Source organism: Procambarus clarkii, chromosome 89, assembly GCF_040958095.1.
Source record: "Procambarus clarkii isolate CNS0578487 chromosome 89, FALCON_Pclarkii_2.0, whole genome shotgun sequence".
In the NCBI taxonomy this organism is placed as follows: domain Eukaryota; kingdom Metazoa; phylum Arthropoda; class Malacostraca; order Decapoda; family Cambaridae; genus Procambarus; species Procambarus clarkii.
This window is the reverse complement of record NC_091238.1, coordinates 9,864,492-9,881,134: the sequence shown is the minus strand read 5'-3', so window position 1 is coordinate 9,881,134 and position 16,643 is coordinate 9,864,492. Positions and strand designations below refer to the sequence as shown.

General features: G+C 41.7%; 1 protein-coding gene across 4 annotated transcripts in view; it reads left to right on the top strand.

Moving 5' to 3' along the window:
- Positions 1-16,643, top strand: part of EndoB (SH3 domain containing GRB2 like, endophilin-B) — an 84,707-nt gene that overhangs the window by 54,550 nt on the left and 13,514 nt on the right. Inside the window, exon 10 of one of the 4 annotated variants that reach the window (XM_069317963.1) lies at positions 9,913-10,351. The exons of the other annotated variants lie outside the window; for them this stretch is intronic. Within the exon in view, the coding sequence (XP_069174064.1) occupies positions 9,913-10,015 (103 nt within the window). The 3' untranslated portion in view covers positions 10,016-10,351. Of the gene's footprint in view, positions 1-9,912; positions 10,352-16,643 lie in introns of those variants that run through there. 4 annotated transcript variants of the gene reach the window in all.

Genomic DNA, 16,643 nt, shown 5'->3' with positions numbered 1-16,643 from the left:
CTAAAGATTTCATTTTGTACAAACACACTTTGGAACTTTTCGTTTAGTGTTTCACACATTTCCTTTTCATCTTCCGTGAATCTATTTCCCATTTTCAACCTCTGAATATTATCCTTTACCTGCAATTTTGTCTGGGGGGCACATTCGTGAATGAAAGTTTTTTCCTCGTTTTGATGACTGATAATGTTTCCCTTGTTCCTTCTCAGGCTCGTGGGGTGGGCGACCAAGCCCCCGAGTCGGACTGTGTTGGAAGGCCAGGCCCTGTAGCCCCTGCTGCATTGGGCCCCGACCCCCTGATTACTCCCCTCAACTCCCCTCCCTCCTATGCAGTAGGGTCGAGTTCCCAGCCCCCAGTGGTGACCACCTCGTACCCTGGCACGGCTCCGTCTCTCATTGTAACTACTGCGCCTTTTACCCCCCTCTCTCTCTGGGGGTCCTCAACGCTGTCCCCGTCACAGCCACACTCGCACGATCCCTTCTCGTACTAATACTTACAACGCCTTGTTTGGTCCCGCTACGTGGGCTAAATACTTTGATCTCTACCATCTGGACTCTACTCCTCCTGGCGATTTCTCCCTCTATAAACACCTTGTTGATTCAGTAGATGCCTCTGTTACTTTTAACTCCACCAGTTACGGTACGCGTGTTGTCGCTGCTCCTTCTCAGGATGCAGCTACTCGCTTAGCCACTTTGTCCTGCATTGGAGAGACCCCTGTTCGGGTCCCCAAACGCTCGGTTAAATGCCAGTGTTGGCACTGTTCTCTTCCCCCACACCATGTTGCAACTGGTGTTCGGGATCTCAAAGATTGCCATGAGGATATTAAACATATCCTTGAAGCCCAAGGCCATTCTGTCCTCCAGGTGGACATGTTTACTCGACCCCCTCGTGGTTGTCGCCGTCAGCCCCTTCAAGTTGTTAAAATCACCTTTGATAGTAGGGCCCTTCCGCCCTCTATTATTCTTGCTGGTGCCAGATGTACCGTTCAGGAGTACATTCCCTCTCCTAGGAATGTTGTGTGTTGGAAGTTCGGGCACGAAGTCCTCACGTGCACAAGTACTGTGTATCTATGCCCCATGTGTGGGAATGATAGTCATTCTAAGTCCGAGTGCACTTCTCCCCAGGCTTGGTGCCTCAATTGCGGTGAGGCCCACCCTGCTTTCTCACGCTCGTGTATACACTACAAACTCGAGGAAGCCGTCCTCAACTTGAAGCACTGTGATTGTCTGTCTTTTCCTGAAGCGAGGCGCCAAATTTGTCATCTCACCCCTTTTGCGGGCGTATCCTACGCTCAAATGTTGTGTTCGACCTCTCCTCGCCCTTCCCACCTTCCTCAGTCTCACAACCGTTTCCAGGCCTTAAATCCAACCACACCCACCACCTCCTCCCCTATTCCTTTGCCTCCTGTCCCGCCAGGTCTCCCTCCTGGTTCTCCGTCTGGGGTTTCCCCCATTCCTACCCAGTCCACCATATCTCCTATGTCTTTTTCCCCATCTCCCCCCCCACTCTTTCTTCCCTACCCTCCCCACAGTCTCTTGACCCTCTGCACCACCTGTCTGTCCAGGCTGAGATCCATCATCCTCCCAGCAATCTTCGTGTTGTTCGCTCCCGTTCCTCTTCTCCTGCTGAGACCATTGAGTCTGTTGCCCGGTACGTTGTTACTGGCACGCCTGTCTCTTCGAGTCAGAAACGTAAGCCTGGCTCTTCTCCTTCTTCCTCTCCAGCGGGTAAGAAGGTATCGCTTTCTTCCTCACCCCCTCCCTCTGACTCTGTCACTATGTCCCCTCCCATTTCAGTAGTCGGAGCCCCTGTCCCAGATATGGAGTTTTCTTTCGCCCCCGATTCCCTCTCGGTTGCTGCCCTTGCTTAGGTGCACTCCATGATTTCTGCCCCCCCCCCCCCCCCTCCAGCTGTCCTTGCCTGCCCCTCTCAGTTGTCTCCTCCTCTGGACCCCATCAGTCTGCCTCTTGTCTGCTCTGCTTCCTTCCCTCTCTCCTTACTCAGTTTACCCATGCCCCCTAACCCTGATTTTGCTGACCCTGATCCTGATATATACGCCCTGAGTAACATGTCCCATGGTGCGCATGGCGTATATATACGCCATAGGGTGCCAGGCCTGATTCAAATGGCCCACGGCTACACGGGGTTCACAGTAGCTTCCTCAGGGCTCTTGTAAACAGATGCCATTTAAAAAAAAAATCGTGGGCAATATTCTCAGGTGTGAGAGGCACAGTACTGTTGGAGCAACCAAGGCCGGCGCACGCAGCATGAGCGAACAGCATTGCTGTTCAGCTTGTGACCACAGCATCGCCGAAAAATGTCAAAATAAATATATAATTGTTATTATTTAGCGATGACAATATTACAGATGACCCATGACTGTGATATAAATAACCAGGGTTGTGATAATAGCAGGATTGTTGTAATAATTAGCGCTGTGAGAGGAGTGATGCTGAGAGATGGAGGGAGACAGCATCGTTTACTGACTGTGTGGCTAGCTGTTATTGTTTGCATTCACCATACCAGGTCAGTGGTTCTCTATGGTGAACACAAATGTAGATACTTATATATAATGTGTGTATTAGTGTAATAACAGCAAAAGGATTATGCTGGGAGGAGCCATATGGATGACGGAGGTGACGTCGTCTGCATGATTTGTCTAGCTGTTTAGAGGGTGGCCACTATGATCTTTGGGCGCACTACAAGCTTAGGTGTACAGTTACGGTGCATAAAACATGTAGATATTTATATATAATATGTGTATATAGGGTAATAACACTGCAAAAGGTATTGTTGGGGGAGAAAGTTTAGTGCGTGTGACCTTGAAAGAGTGAGGGAGCCGCCAGCTGACTGTGTGTGTAGCGACGACTCTTAGTGCCTGAACTAACTATATCAGCTTAGCTGTACAGTTGTGGTGAACAAAATATATACATACTTATATATAACGTCTGTATATAGTGTAATAACACCACAAATGGTATTGTTGGGGGAGAAAGTTTAGTGCGTGTGTTGAGGGAGTGGCAGTGAGTGGCTGGCTGGTGTGTGGCGGTAACTCTTCGTTGCTTTTCGACTCTCAATACTAACTTAGTGGTTCGTTATGGTGACCAAAACATGCAGATACTAATATATAACCTGTGTATAGAGTGTAATAGCAGCAAAACTATTTGTTTATTGTTTTATAAACATAATAATTGAATCATTAATATGCACATCATACTTTTGAGTATAGCGATTATTCACCACTTTTATTATACAGTATAAATATATTACAATACACACAATTGAATAGTATTACTGCAAAAAAACTAAGAAAAAATCAATCGGAGACATTGAAACAATTAGGTAATAATATCTTTGTGGCAACTCCCATCTGTCAGCGCGGGTGACGCTGACCGGGTCTGACGACCGCTCTGTCAACGCCCACTTTTTGCCAGACTTCCTCGGTCAATTGCGCCCAAAATATGTCACCTACGATTTTTTTTTATTTTTTCCGTGCTCAGGGGACACAAATTAACATGTTTAGAAGACAAAAAAAAAATTTTGAATTTTTTTTTTCTTGCGCACGGGTGTAAATGTCCCAAGGACCCCTGAGCAGTGTAAGGGTTAATAAACTGTGTTTTTCTTTACCTTTGTTTCTTTCTTGTTTTCTGTTACTGTCCTTTCTCTTTGATAATGTCTATTCTTCAGTGGAATATTTGTGGATTTTATGCCAACTTCCATGAACTCCAACTTCTAATTACACAGTTTTCACCACTTTGTGTTTGTTTCCAGGAACCAATGCTTGGTGCTCGTCCTGGTCAATTTAGTGGTTATTCCTTTCTTCCCCCCCAGCAAGAGGGCCCATAACTCTATTGCTCTCTTAATTCGTTCTGATATTCCCTTCGTCCCCTACTTCTTCCGTCACCTATCCATTGTTCTGCTGCCCGTGTTTTTGTGGGTAAATCGTATACAGTCTGTTCCATTTATCTTCCCCCATATGTCCTACTTTCCCTTCCTGATCTTAAGCACCTCCTGGACTCCTTGCCCGAGCCGGGGCTCCTTTTGGGTGATTTCAACTGTCGACATACCCTCTGGGGTGATGTTCTGATAAACACCCGAGGCCGCCTCCTCGAACCGTTCATCCTCGCTTCTTCTCTATCTCTTCTGAATTCTGGTGAGCCCACTCATGTGGACTCTCAAACTCGCACCCTTTCCTGTCTTGATCTTTCTCTCTGCTCGTCGTTCCTTTACTTAGATTTCACATGGCAGGTTCTTGATGACCTCCATAACAGTGATCATTTCCCTGTCCTCGTTTCCTTTTTCTCCTTCCACCCTCCCCTCTCCTTCCCTAGGTGGCAGTTTGTCAAGGCTGACTGGTGCCTATTCATCCTCCATGCTACTCTCTCTTCTTTTTTTATGACACTGTCTTCGACACTGCCCTCCTCTCTATTCCTCGCTCTTCCTCCCGGGGCACACAGAAGTGTGTTCCCTGGTGGAATGCGGACTATGCTTGGGTTGTCCACTGTAAGCATGCAGCCTGGAAGAAACACCGCAGCCGGCAGACGGCTGATTCTTTTATTTTGTTTCGGAAGGCAAATGCGGTGGCCTGTACGACCATCAGTACAGCTAAATGTGAGAGTTGGAAATCTTATGTTTCCACCATTACGTCTGATAGTCCTCTGCCGCAGATCTGGAAGAAGATCCGCAAGATTGCGGGCAAGTTCATTCCAGATGTCTCGCCGGTTCTCCACCTCCGCGGTACTCTTGTGGAGGACCCAGTGCCGGTCGCAACCGAACTGGGTTCCCACTTTTCTTCTGTTAGCTCTGGTTCTCTTCTTCCTCAATCCTTCCTCCTTCGTAAGCCTGTTCTTGAATCTTATCCTTTAGATTTCCACACTCTTCTCTGCCTTCCCTATAAAGATCCTTTCTCTCTTTCTGAACTTAAGTCTGCCCTGGCCCTCTGTGGATCTACAGCAGTGCGCTCGGATGATATTCATTATGAGATGCTTCGCCATCTCCCTCCGTGCACGTCTCAGTATTTACTGAGTCTGTATAACCAGGTCTGGGAGTCGTCATCCGTCCCTGAGGACTGGCTCAATGCCATTGTACTCCCTATTCGGAAACCAGGGTCTCTCGGTACGTCCCCTAAGGACTTTTGCCCTATTGCTCTCACGAGTTGTGTCTGCAAGCTCTTTGAGCGTATGGTAAATGTCCGCCTGATGTGGTTCTTGGAACACCATCACCGCCTCTCTCCTTCTCAATTTGGTTTTCGCAAGTGCTTTAGCACGACTGATGTCCTGGTGAACTTGGAGGTTTATATTCGTACTGCTTTTGCTGCGAAGACCTCCGTTGTTGCTGTCCTTTTTGACCTGGAAAAGGCTTATGACACGACTTAAAGGTACCATATTCTGTCCCAACTTCGTTCTTTTGGCCTTCGTGGTAATCTCCCTCTCTTCCTTCAAAGCTTTCTCTCTCGTCGTACCTTTCAAGTCAGACTTGGTACCACTCTCTCTGCCTCTTTTCGGCAGTATGAAGGTGTGCCCCAAGGTAGTGTTCTGAGTACTACTCTTTTTCTGGTTACCCCTCAATGGTCTTCTTTCCTCCCTTCCTTCTGGCATCTTCTCCACTCTTTATGTTGACGATCTTACTCTTTGCTGTCAAGGTGATGATTCACCTGTCCTTCAACGGCAGCTTCAACTTGCGATTGATGCCGTGTCATCTTGGGCCACTAATCATGGCTTCAAGTTCTCTACTACTAAGACTCGTGCCATGACTTTTACTCGGAAGCGGGTCATTCTTCGTCCCTCTTTGTCACTTTATGGTCGTCCCCTTGAATACAAAGATTCCACGAAGCTTTTGGGGTTATTCTTTGACACTCGTTTGTCTTGGTCGCCCCATATCTCTTACCTCCATGTTGAATGCTCTAAGGCCATTAACCTACTTAAGGTTTTGTCCCATACTTCTTGGGGAGCAGTTAGGCGCACGCTCCTCTATTTGCATTCCTCCCTCGTCCTGTCTAAACTTGATTATGGTTGCCCTACATACTCTTCTTCTTCTCCTCCTACTCTTCGCAGTCTTGATCCTTTGCACCATACTGGGTTGCGCTTCAGCTCTGGTGCTTTTCGTTCAACTCCTTCCCTCAGCTTGTACGCTGACACTGGCTTCCTGTCTCTCCAGGACCACCGTGATCACTACAGTCTTCGTTATCTTTCACGATCCTTCCAGCATCCTCACTCTCGCCTGTATCGTGCTTTGACTTTTACCTCTCCTGTAGTTCCTGTTCCTCTTCACCTCCTTTCTCTTTCTGTCCGTTTGACTCGCTTAAAAGATTTTCTTTCAGTTCATATTACCAATGTTTCTCCTCGTATTGTTCCCTCCTTGCCCCCGTGGAGGGTCCCCCTCCCCAAATTTTGTACTTCTCTGACCCACATTACTGAAGCTTTTACCCCTCCTACGGTTCTGAAATGCTTCTTCCTTAAGCCCGTTTCTTCTCACTTCCACTCCGTTCCCGTCTTCACCGATGGGTCTAAGTCTGCTGACGGTGTGGGCTACTCTGTTGTTTTTCCTGACCACATTTATATGTGTCGCCTTCCTCCGGAGGCTAGCATTTTCACAGCAGAACTTTATGCTGTTCTTTATGCTCTTCGTCTCCTGCTTTCCCGGTGTCAATCCTCCTTTGTGGTGGTAGTTGACTCTCGTAGTGCCCTCATGGCTTTAGGGTCCTTTAAACCTGTCCACCTGGTGGTCATCGAGATTCAACATTGGCTGTTTCTTATCTCCAGTAAATTTAAATCAGTTGAGTTTTGCTGGGTTCCCAGCCATGTTGGTGTCTCTTTAAATGAGCGTGCAGATGCTGCCGCTAAGGAAGCTATCCGCACTTGTCCCATCTCCCGTAAAGGTATTCCTTACTCTGATTTTTACCCAGTTATTCATGCCTCCATCCTTGCCTGCTGGCAGCGTTGTTGATCTTCTGTTATTGGTAACAAACTACGTACTCTTAAGAGTCGTGTGGTGTCCCAGTGGCCTTCCTCCTACCACCGTAACCGGAGGTGGGAAACGGCTCTGGCTAGGTTATGTATTAGCCATACCCATTTAACTCACGGTCACTTAATGGAGGGCCACCCTGCTCCTTATTGTCCAAATTGCGTTGTCCCTCTTACGGTCGTGCATATCCTTGTTGAATGTCCTGACTTCCAGGATGAGCGTGTGTCTTGTTTTCCGACCGTCCCTTGCGGTCGCTTGTCCCTCAATAGAATTCTTGGCGACTCTGATACTTTTGATATCGTTCGCCTTATGCGTTTCTGTTCTCGTATTGGCATCCTTGGTGATATTTAGCGCCCTCTGATTATCCCGCACATTTAATGGTGCTACATAGCCTTCCCGGTTTGGTGCCTTCTTTTGATAATTACTTACTTAAGGCAGTGATCAACTTTCTAGGTATGTACTCACACAACCAGTACTACATTATATTATCTACTATAATATACCTACATATCTATCCACTACTACATATATTTATCTCTAACACACGCACACACATATTGTGTCCAAAATATGGGGTTAAACCCATTTTGTTGGAAGTAAAAGCTTCTAAAATTTATACATCTTCAAGTTATCTGTTTGTGGTAGGAACATATTCTGTAGTAAATTCATACAAGTCATTGCTTAAATTTTTGTTAATGTCATTGTATCAATGACTTTTAAAATCATGGATATTGTAACTGATATTTATTCCAGGATTTGTATTGAAGTATGCTTCAGTTCCTGCAAAGCACATAGATTTTACATGCCAAGTACACAAAATTATGCCAAAGAAGGTAAAGCGATGCTTTGTCACTGATGAACATTACTTGTGATAAGATATTTTATCAACATATTTTTATAAATTATTTACAGCTCAGAGTTTCTGTCACAGTTGTCTCCATGCAGATTTTGTATGAGGAAAATTTTGTAAGAATTAAATTTAGCCTCGTAATGCTATGCACTCTTCTTCATGGAATGTTTACTCTCGGAGATTTTAGTGGTTGAACACCTTGGGCTTACATTAACTGCGATTATTACTCTTTCAGAATTCACAACATCCGTGCTTAACCGTGATCAGCCACTTCTTGCACTGTAGCAGATGCTTCCAGTTTCCTTGAATTTTTATTAAGTCATCAACAGTCTCGTGATCAGGATCTGCTTTTTTTCTGGGTGTTTTATTTGGGATTCAGCAGCTGCACTTCTCTCACTTAAGACCTTCTCCATATAACAGGATTTATTCTACATTTTTCAAGAGATTATTCAATGATTCATCGGTCCTACCATTACTATAATAAAAATAAACATATTTATATAGGTAATCCAATGGAGTATTGTTGCTGGGACGCCCTGTGTGTATATATTAACGAATTTTCCAGCATTGAAGACGTTATTTTTTACCCTAAAATAAGGCCCGAATATTTACCTGCATCTTGGAAGCTGAAGGTTAGATGCCCAAATCCCAGGGCTGGACAAAGTGCTTGCCAGGGTGCTTAAAGAATGCAAAGAGGAGCTTTGTGAGCCGTTGTCTAACATATTTAATAAATCATTAGAGTCAGGCAGAGTGCCAGTGTCGTGGAAGATTGCTAATGTGGTACCAGTTTTCAAGAAAGGAGATAGATCACTTGCGTCAAACTAGTGGCCAATTAGCTTAACGTCTATTGTTGGAAAGTTACTTGAATCGATAATTGCAAATACCATTCGTCTTCATCTTGAAAAAACATAGATTAATAAATTATTCATAACATGGTTATGAATAATGTCGTCGTCGTCGTCGTCGTCGTTGTTGAGGAGTCTCGGGAGACTATGGAGTTGCGCCCTAGTTGTCAATTCTGGTGCAGCGTCTGGTGTGACTGATGAGGCCAATCCGAGAGTGGCAGTCCTTCCCACACCGAGCACAAACGAAGTCTGATTATATATATATATATATATATATATATATATATATATATATATATATATATATATATATATATATATATATATATATATGTATGTATTTATGTATGTAATATTCTTCAGCTATATCTTGCTCTTGTTAAACCCCATTTAGATTATGCAGTTCAGTTTTGGTTGCCATACTATAGAATGGATATAAATTCACTAGAACGCGACCAACGTAGGAAGACAAAGTTAATCCTGCAAATTAGAAATCTGTCATATGAAGAGAGATTTACAAAGCCTGATTTACATTATCAGGAAAGGCAAAGAATTGAGTGTGACATGATAAGAGCTGTACAAGTGGATGCATGGACATAACAAAGGGAATATAAATAGGGTGCTAAAAGTATCAACATAAAATAAAACACACAACAATGGTTATAAATTGGATAAGGTTAGATTTAGGAAAGACCTGGGTAAATACTGGTTCGGTAATAGGGTTGTTGATTTGTGGAACCAGTTGCCACATGACATAGTAGAAGTGGAGTCCTTTGGTTGTTTCAAGCGTGGGTTAGACATACATATGAATGAGATTGTGTGGATATAAATAGGAGTTGCCTTGTATTGGCCAAAAGGCCTTCTGCAGTTACCTTGATTCTAATGTTCTTATGTTCTTATAGAGTTTGGTGCATAGAAAACATGAATATTTGTAATCTGTTGCTTGTGTAAATAGGTTGCTTTTGTAACATAACATAAATATTAGTTGAGAGGATGGGTTGTATATAAATAGATTCATAAGAGCTAATGGTACTATACAAATTAGGTTCATATTAATCTTCAGCCTAGCATTAGTTTTAGTTAACTTGTATAATAACAAATTGTAGGGTTAAATTTTGGCATTTTATTAATGGGACATGACACTGCACAGACTAACACAACAAATTACAACACAGAAATTAAGAGAGCAGGCTAACAAGAGAGCACTAAATCCACTGTGTGTGTTTTCTGACGAACCTTCCCTCTCTTTATTTCAGTGTCCCCTTCAACCCCTCAGCAGTTGGAGCCTTTGACAACAGTGTCCCAGTTTTCCAAATAAATGATGAAGAAATTGACTTGAAATCCCCAACTTCACCCTAACCTAGCATGTTTATTTCCAGTCTTAATACTGACCATATTAGTGGTATCTCATTTTATCCATATCATATATGCCTTTACTTATAGTAATAGAAGGCAGTGCATGCAAGGGCCTCACACAGCAATTACACTTGTTCCTAATGCTGCTATATTTTGGAGATGCAGTAGAAATATTCCGTGTCTGCTTGATAATTCTGCATGTGCTGCAGTTTGGTCTTGCCTTTATAAACTAGTGTTCACTGTCTTCACTTGACACTTTAAAACATCATACTGTTTGTGATGAAAATGAAGGCTGTTTCCCCAATCACAGGTACATACACACAGGCCAACATGAGAACTGCTTTTAGAAACTTATGTAAGGAATTGTTCAGGACCTTGTATACCACTTATGTCAGACCAATCCTGGAGTATGCAGCTCCAGCCTGGAGTCCATACCTAGTTAAACACAAGACAAAATTAGAGAAGATTCAGAGGTATACCACCAGACTAGTCCCAGAACTGAGAGGTATGAGCTACAAGGAAAGGCTACGGGAGCTAAATCTCACGTCCCCTGGAAGACAGAAAAGTAAAGGGAGACATGATAACCACCTACAAAATTCTCAGGGGAATTGACAGGGTGGACAAAGACAAACTATTTAGCACGGGTAGAACATGAAGAAGGGGACACAGGTGGAAACTTAGTACCCAAATGAGCCACAGACATATTAGAAAGAATTTTTTCAGTGTTAGAGGAGTTAACAAAGGGAATACATTAAGCAGTGATGTGGTGGAGGCTGATGCCATACACAGTTTCAAATGTAGATTTGATGGTGCTCATTAGGCTCAAGAATCTGTACTTCATTTGATTAACAGTTGAGAGAGGGAGGGGACCAAAGGCCAAAGCTCAACCCCTGCAAGCACAACTAGGTGAGTAATGTTGGGAAAGCAGTAGAAGTAGAAAATCCAGGTAATAAAAATAAGGTACACAAGCAAGTTAGGAAATAGATAAATAGCAAATGTCTGCAGGGTGGTGACAGGTTGAGGTATGGCTTACTTTCAAAGGTATTGTTGCATAAATGTTTCCAAAGAAATAGAGGTTTTAGCAAGTTATATGAGTAGTGTTTGTGTGTAATTACCTAAATGTAGTTACTGGATGAGAGCTATGCTTGTGATGTCCTGTCTTCCCAGCACTCTTCGTCAAATAATGCTTTGAAACAACTGATGGTTTTGGCCTCCACCACCATCACACTTGCTCTGACCATCTACCAATTTGTTTGCAAAAAAAAAAAATGTCTATTTTTCAACACCTTTGTTTCTTTAGCTTGAGTCTGTGTCCTCTTTTGTGTGCAAGAATGTGTGCGAGAGTGAGAATGTGTAAATGAGATTGAGTGAGAAACAGACAGACCAAGACCCATCTTGATGGCTGTATGGGAACCTGAGGTTCACCAGTCACCAGCAAGTTATATTAGGCATATATATATATATGGTGTTTAAGCATGGTTCTTTACTATACTGGTCTCTCTTTATTCTTGCAGACCCTTTAGCTCTATTGTAAGTGTTGTCTTCTGTTAAGCTGTTGCCATATTTTATTGTAAGTTCTCTGTTGACATAAAGAGCATCTGTGATAGATTGAATTACTGTTAGATAAACAAGCACAGGGTTGTTACTGAATAAGACAATATTATATTGTTATTATGTATGCAAATTATTGTATCACCAAATGTTACTTTGATAATGATAAAGTGATGCATGTAAGTATTATGGGTAGTAGTTTTAAAGAAAACTACACTAATTTTGAACTGTGAGTACTTATGAGTACTGTTTATAACCTTGTTCATCTTATAATGTTATGAAAATGCAACGGTGTTGTTAACCATTTCCTGGACTGACTGACTTCTTTATTTCAACTGCAGTATGTACATATCAGTCTTGTAATTTTATTTAAATTAATACAGTATGAATTTCTTTTTCTCAATTAATTTAATAGTAATTTTACATATACAGTATGTATGTAATGTATATGTATGTATGTACTGTATATTCTGGCATATAAGTCGACATTTGAAGCCTAAAAAAATATCTCAAAAACCAGAGGTCGACTTGTCCGCCAAACATAAAATGTGAACCTTTACTACTGAGAGATAAACAAGGTAACATGCCCGGCCTAACACTCATTGTACACAACTTCTCATAACTCTCACAGCCTATTACAATTATTTAGATGATTTCACTTGTGAAATTATCGAAATTTCTCGGCAAACTGGTGAAAGAGAGGGGAAAGGAGGGAGGGAGGCAGTGTGTTTGGGCAGGTGGGTGGGTGGGTGGCTAGGCAGGCAGGTGGGCAAGGGTGTGTGGGTGGGGGGGTTTAGATGGATTGGTGACTGGTGGGTGGGTGGGTAGGTTGGTGGGCAGACAGGAGGATGAAAGGGCGGGGCTGGAAAAGGTTCAAAGGTTTGCCACCAGACTAGTACCTGAACTGAGAGGTATGAGCTACAAGGAGAGGCTACGGGAATTAAACCTCACTTCGCTGGAAGACAGAAGAATTAGGGGAGGACATGATCACCACATTCAAGAATCTCAAGGAAATTGATAGGGTAGATAAAGACAGGCTATTTAACACAAGGGGCACACGCACTAGGGAACACAATTGGAAACTGAGTGCCCAAATGAGCCACAGAGATATTAGAAAGAACTTTTTTAGTGTCAGAGTGGTTGACAAATGGAATGCATTAGGAAGTGATGTGGTGGAGGCTGACTCCATACACAGTTTCAAGTGTAAATATGATAGAGTCCAATAGGCTCAGGAACTTGTACACCTGTTGACTGATGGTTGAGAGGCGGGACCAAAGAGTCAGAGCTCAACCCCCGCAAGCACAATTAGGTGAGTACACACACACACACACACACTATATTATAAACTGTATATACACACTATATTATAAACTGTATATACACACTATATTATAAACTGTATATACACACACTATATTATAAACTGTATATACACACACTATATTATAAACTGTATATACACAATATTATAAACTGTATATACACACACACACACTGCCTATATTCATTATTATTATTCACACTGCCTATTATATTCATTGTCTACATAAACGATCTTCCAGATGGAATACAGAATTATATGAACATGTTTGCTGATGATGCTAAGATAATAGGGAGGATAAGTAACTTAGATGATTGTAATGTCCTTCAAGAAGACCTGGACAAAATAAGTATAGTATATGGAGCACCAATTGGCAAATGGAATTTAATGTAAATAAATGCCATATTATGGAATATGAGAACATAGACCCCACACAATCTATAAATTATGTGGAAAATCTTTAGAGACTTCTGATAAAGAAAGAGATCTAGGGGTGGTTAAAGATAGAAAAGTATCACTTGAGGACCACATAAAGAACGTGTGCGAGGAGCCTATGCCATGCTTTCTAATTTCAGAATTGCTTTTAAATACATAGATGATGAAATACTAAAGAAATTGTTCACGACTTTTGTTAGGCCAAAGCTAGAATATGCAGCGGTTGTATGGTGCCCATATCTTAAGAAGCACATCAACAAACTGGAAAAGGTGCAAAGACATGCTACTAAGTGGCTCCCAAAACTGAAGGGCAAGAACTACGAGGAGAGGTTAGAAGCATTAAATATGCCAAAACTAGATGATAGAAGAAAAAGAGGTGATATGATCACTACGTTCAAAATAGTAACAGGAATTGATAAAATTGATAGGGAAGATTTCCCGATGCCTGGAACTTCAAGAACAAGAGGTCATAGATTTAAACTAAACAAAGATGCCGAAGAAATATTAAAAAATTCATTTTTGCAAACAGAGTGGTAGACGGTTGGAACAAGTTAGGTGAGAAAGTGGTGGAGGCCAAGACCGTCAGTAGTTTCAAAGCGTTATATGACAGAGTGCTGGGAAGACGGGACACCACGAGCGTAGCTCTCATCTTGTAACTACACTTAGGTAATTACACACACGCATATACTGTACATATATACACAGTATATAATTACTGTAATGATTTTCATCAAGTTTCTTGCTGACAGATAGTTTAAAATTGTATAGAAATATTTCATATGGATTGTGTAGATAATGATAATATTTTGTAGATAATACAAGTATAATCCAACTTGAAGTTAGGACTATCAAAATATATTGTTTTAGATCATGTGGTTATATTTCAATTATATCCTTTTGAACAGTAACAAGTATAGTGTTACAAACAAAACTTGTTAGAAAGTGGTTGTAGGTTGATAACTGGCTTGCATCCATCCCCTTTAACTGTAATTGATTTATTTTCCCATTATTAACATATTACTAAGTAATCTTTTCTTCCCTAGTGCTGAGATCATATTCCTCATACATCTTCTTCACTCCTCAGTCCTGGTCATTTTCTGAAATCAATTAATTATTTTCTTTAATGTTAATTACCTCCTGTTCCTCCTCCTTGATCTGGTCAGGCTACTCCTGCTGGCAGACATCTTTTCCACCCAAAATTTATTTTTATATTAGAAAAAAATATATAAATTATTTAAATGACAAGAGATAACACTAACTCAGGAAATAATCACATGGTCAGAACATGACCACTGTTGGTAGCACTGGAAAACCTAAAAAAAAAAAAAAATCTCGCATACTTCTATGGCTAACTTGCTTTCTGAATCAGTTGGTATCAAACTCAGTCAGTAAACCAGGTTTATCTTGATAACTGGGTGTACCCTCTTACCTCAACAAAAATATTTATTTGAAAATTTTAATTTTTTTTAAATAAATTTTTTGTTTTTTACATATTAAATAAATACTGTAAACTCAAGGCATGATAATATAAAAAAATAAAAAATTTACTTATATAATAAAAGTACTTACCAGGCATCCAGATGTTCTTCCACATTCAATCTCGGAATGATGTGTATGTTAGGGAAAGTTTCTGGCTGCACAGTGTCCATAGATTTGAACAGATGCACCCTCTAGATCAGCCGACTGTCATCTAACACTATACACACATGACTTAGCAATAGTGTTCTATTCTCTTATAGAAATGCTTGCCTTACTATTAGATCAGTCATCCTACCACTGTTATTTCTGGGAGGGTTAAAAGGTGGCTCCCTATTGCTAGCCACTCTGGATAACTCCATATTTATCAAGCCGCAACAGGTACTTGTGAGTTTTAATAGCCTATTGGAGACCAGAGGCCAAAACCTTGCTCCTTCATAGAGGTGCAGGAAGTAGATCACCCTGAGGAAATAGCGAAGAGAAAGGTTGAGTGAGACAAAACGGATAACAATGCAAAAATAAAAACGAAAAATCTGAAAACAAGATGCCCAGAAGTAAAGGTTTTCACTTCTACTACCACATCCCCACCATTATTTAGTTTCACATCCAGGTGGCAGTACTGTGAGCTGCTGGCTCAGGTGGAAGATCCTACCTTTTGCAATTACAGGGGTACATCGATTTAAGAGTTTAATCCGTTCCTGGAGACGGCTTGTAACCCGAAAACTCGTAACCAAAGCTAATTTCCCCATAAAAAATAATGGGAAATAAATTAATCCGTTCCTGACTACCCAAAAACCTCACTTCAAACTAAATTTTATACCTAATTCATCTAAATCAATACTACAAAAGTATGTTCAAGTTATTACTTACCCTTGCTGATGACTGCTGTTGGCATATGGAAGATGGTGAGGAAGGGGGGGGGGAGGAGGAGATGTGTTACTGTTTGGAAGGGGAGTCCCCTTCCATTATAACATCAGGCAGTGGGGACTTCTCTGTTGTGCACACACTGGCACATTTTGCCTGCATACCACTAGGCCCTGCATATGGCTCACTGCTTGCTTGTCTTACTAAGAATCTGTCTAAAGACACTTGTTTTTCCCTACATTTTAACACATGTCTGTAGTAAGATATCACATTGTCATTTAAAAGGTCAATGCAATGGCCTGCTACAGCTTTATCTGGGTGAGTTTTTTTTTTACAAAACTTTGCAGTTCTTCCCATACTTTACACATTTTCTAATGAGGAAGGAACATCCTCTACTGCCTCTATTCACAACTATTTTCTTAGGTTGAACCTTATCATTGGCTTTCTTGAAACCCATTGCGAGATATATAATAACAACTTTTATGCTCAAATGGCCAAATTCGACAAAACACTGTAAATCCTTGTGAAGAATTGAATTGGGATAGTCACTTAGCGAGAGGCACTGGTAAACTGAGCGGCAATCGCCGTGCCACCACGAGCTAGGTCGGCCTGTACGCGTATCAACACGCTCGTTACTCGATGCAACGCTCATATCCCGATGCAAATTTTCCGAGCAAATCCTGCTCATAACCCGAAAAACTCGTAACCAGGGACGCTCGTAATCCGAGATGCCACTGTACTCAAAACACTGTGATAAAATCACAGAAGGATTAGAAGAAAATAAAATGCAGATGTTTAAATACATTATCATTTGATAAGTGTGACCTTGGAGTAATCACTCATACAATGATATCAGTAGGAATAATGGGTAGAGTAGGGTGATGAGTTTTAAATTTTGTCAGAATGCAAAGAATAATAGTCAAACAAAATCAGTCCAAGCATAGTGAAAAGCTCTGTGCATCAGGCCAAAGTCCTTGCAACCGC